General features: G+C 38.6%; 1 protein-coding gene across 1 annotated transcript; it reads left to right on the top strand.

Annotated features, from left to right (window-relative positions):
• The first annotated feature begins 298 nt into the window (after nucleotides 1-298).
• On the top strand, nucleotides 299-1,995 carry LOC115229328 (myotubularin-related protein 2-like). The gene is made up of 2 exons (XM_036499173.1): nucleotides 299-806; nucleotides 890-1,995. Exons 1-2 carry the CDS (start codon nucleotides 299-301, stop codon nucleotides 1,993-1,995), a joined length of 1,614 nt encoding a protein of 537 aa, XP_036355066.1.
• The last annotated feature ends 507 nt before the right edge of the window (nucleotides 1,996-2,502 follow it).

Genomic DNA, 2,502 nt, shown 5'->3' with positions numbered 1-2,502 from the left:
TAAATGGGTCTATAGGAGGAGGGGACGTACTTCGGTCGGCCCGGCTTGAGAATTGGGCGTATAAGAAAATTTTTCCATATATTTGGTATTTGATTCTGGTTAACAGAATAGTTGAAAATGTTTGTCACTGCATCAATTCCGATGGGACCAAGGTGCTTTAGCAAGGTTGTTGGAATCAAGTCCAAGTAGTTATATTAATTTTAAACAAATAAGTTTAAATACAAAAAATGAATTTGGTTATTTAAATAGCAATAAAATTAATTCAAAAATGTAATAAATTATTAATAAATAATTCAAGATGGAAATGTTACGTGAAATGAAACCAACTAGGAACTTGATAGATTTGTACGAAGAAGACATATTTTATAATCATGAAAAGGAAATATCAACATTTCCCAACATGATTCATGTTCATCCAGTACATCGGTTCAATGGGACTTTGGCCTTAACTAACTTCCGAATAATATTTGTCTCTAAACTAAATGAGGGTATACACAAATTTGAGATTCCCCTTGGACTCGTTGGAAATGTAGAAATTTCGTCGCATTCATCCGACCTTTCTTCTGAAGCTGTCACTGTCTTTATTGATTGCAAAGACACTAGCTCGTTCAAATTCATTTCTCAGCCAAAAACGAATTCAGGTCGGGAGTTTTACGAGCTTGTAAACAAACTGGCCTTTCCTCTTGTCAACGATACGATTAGTCTGTGGGCTTTCTACTTGGACGACAAATACTCGTTTAATGGGTGGGAAGTGTATGTTCCTGCCAGAGAATTGGGCAGACTCGGAATTCCAAATGACATTTGGCGTATTTCGGCTATAAATGAAAAGTAGGTTTCTTCTTTTACTTTAGTTTTGAAGTCTGCGACCTCTATCCTTCTATTCTTGCAGTCCCGGTTGAGATCTCCGACTCCAAGTTGAAAAGTTCCGCAAAATTCCGTACATGCGGGTGTTTTCCCACACTTTCTTGGATCCACCCACGTACACAGGCGACCATATCGCGGAGTGGACAACCTCAGATGGGCCCATCAGGGCAAAGGTGTGTGGAGGATGAGGAAACGATGCAAGCTATCCTCGACGCCAACACTCAATCGCACTACATACATATCTTCGACGCCCGCTCACAGAACACGGCATCAGCTCAAACAGCGAAGGGTGGAGGATTCGAGAGTCCCGAATATTATCCTAGTTGCCAGTTGTCATTTTTGAGCACTCCCAACATACATCTGGTCAGAGAAAGCTTCAAAAAACTAAAGACTGCCTTATCTCCACCACTTGAGGAGTGCTCGTTTCTTTCTCGGCTGGACAAATCTCAGTGGCTTTCCTACGTCTCACAATTCTTGGAAGGAGCTCTTAAACTTGCGATGGTTGTAGAGCACAGTCGTCAGTCAGTGGTTGTTCACAGTTCGGACAGTGGTGATCGCAATCCTCTTTTAACATCTCTTGCAATGCTCATGTTGGATCCATTTTATCGCACTCTTCACGGATTTGAAGTGCTGATTGAAAAGGAGTGGCTCTATTTCGGCTCAAATTTTGCAGTTCGTCATGGACATGGGATGCCAGTTTATTCAGATTCACGGAGATCTTATAATTTTGTACTGTTTATGGACTGTGTATGGCAAATACTTTGCCAGTTCCCCAATGTGTTTCAGTTCAATGAAACTTTTCTGTTGGACATCACTAAGCACAGCTTTTCAGCACACTTTGGTACGTTTATCTTCAATTCTGAATCGGCCATGGTTTTCGCGGAAGCCAAGATTCGGACAGTTTCACTCTGGTCGTACTTTAACTCCCGTCTGGATAGTTATCGAAATCCTCTTTATTTGGACGAATGTTGTCCCACAGTCATATTTCCCACTGTTTCTTCCATAAAACTTAAGTTCTGGAGGAATATGTACCTCAAGAATAATATGGCACTGCTGTACACAAACGAAATGCTTGCTGTGAGGAACAAGGAGCTGCTTGAATTCGAATTATCCATCGCTGGTCAAGGCTAGTTTTCTCACTAACGATTAAAAGACTTTAATAGTAATATTTTATTTCTTTTAAATAACGATGATTTTTTTCTACAAATGTTCAGATCAGTGGTTCTCAACCTGGGGTCCGCAAGAAACTTTTGAAACTTTATTTAAATTTTATTTTCGGATAATGATAATTTAATCTAAAGAAAAATACGGCACAAGCGGAACCTTAATAAATTACTTTTTTGCTTCCTCGAAAATGCTATGAATATTAATACCGAGGAGCCTAAATGACTTTAAAGCTGAAAGTTACTCAATTATTATAAAATCATATATATTTTAGTGAATGCTCAATTGAGTTTAATTTCCAAATGGACAAGTAAAATTAATTCTATGTGATTCGCGGACGCTGACCAGGAAAGTTCCTTATCAACTTCTTAATAAAGATATTTTGATTGATATAAATCCCTCGATTAAGAAATTTATGAAACAAAATAGACCGACTAATCTCAATGACATTGCTGACTCCTCTATGCTGGCCAA

Source organism: Octopus sinensis, unplaced genomic scaffold (genome assembly GCF_006345805.1).
Source record: "Octopus sinensis unplaced genomic scaffold, ASM634580v1 Contig12447, whole genome shotgun sequence".
Lineage (NCBI taxonomy): Eukaryota > Metazoa > Mollusca > Cephalopoda > Octopoda > Octopodidae > Octopus > Octopus sinensis.
This window is presented reverse-complemented; position numbering and strand designations above follow the sequence as displayed.

Bases quoted from the DNA above. Each gene is read 5' to 3' on its own strand.
- LOC115229328 (XM_036499173.1), top strand. From the start codon at position 299: ATGGAAATGTTACGTGAAATGAAACCAACTAGGAACTTGATAGATTTG. The intron at 807-889 runs GTATTTCGGCTA...CTATTCTTGCAG, and splicing joins AATTCCAAATGACATTTGGC to TCCCGGTTGAGATCTCCGAC.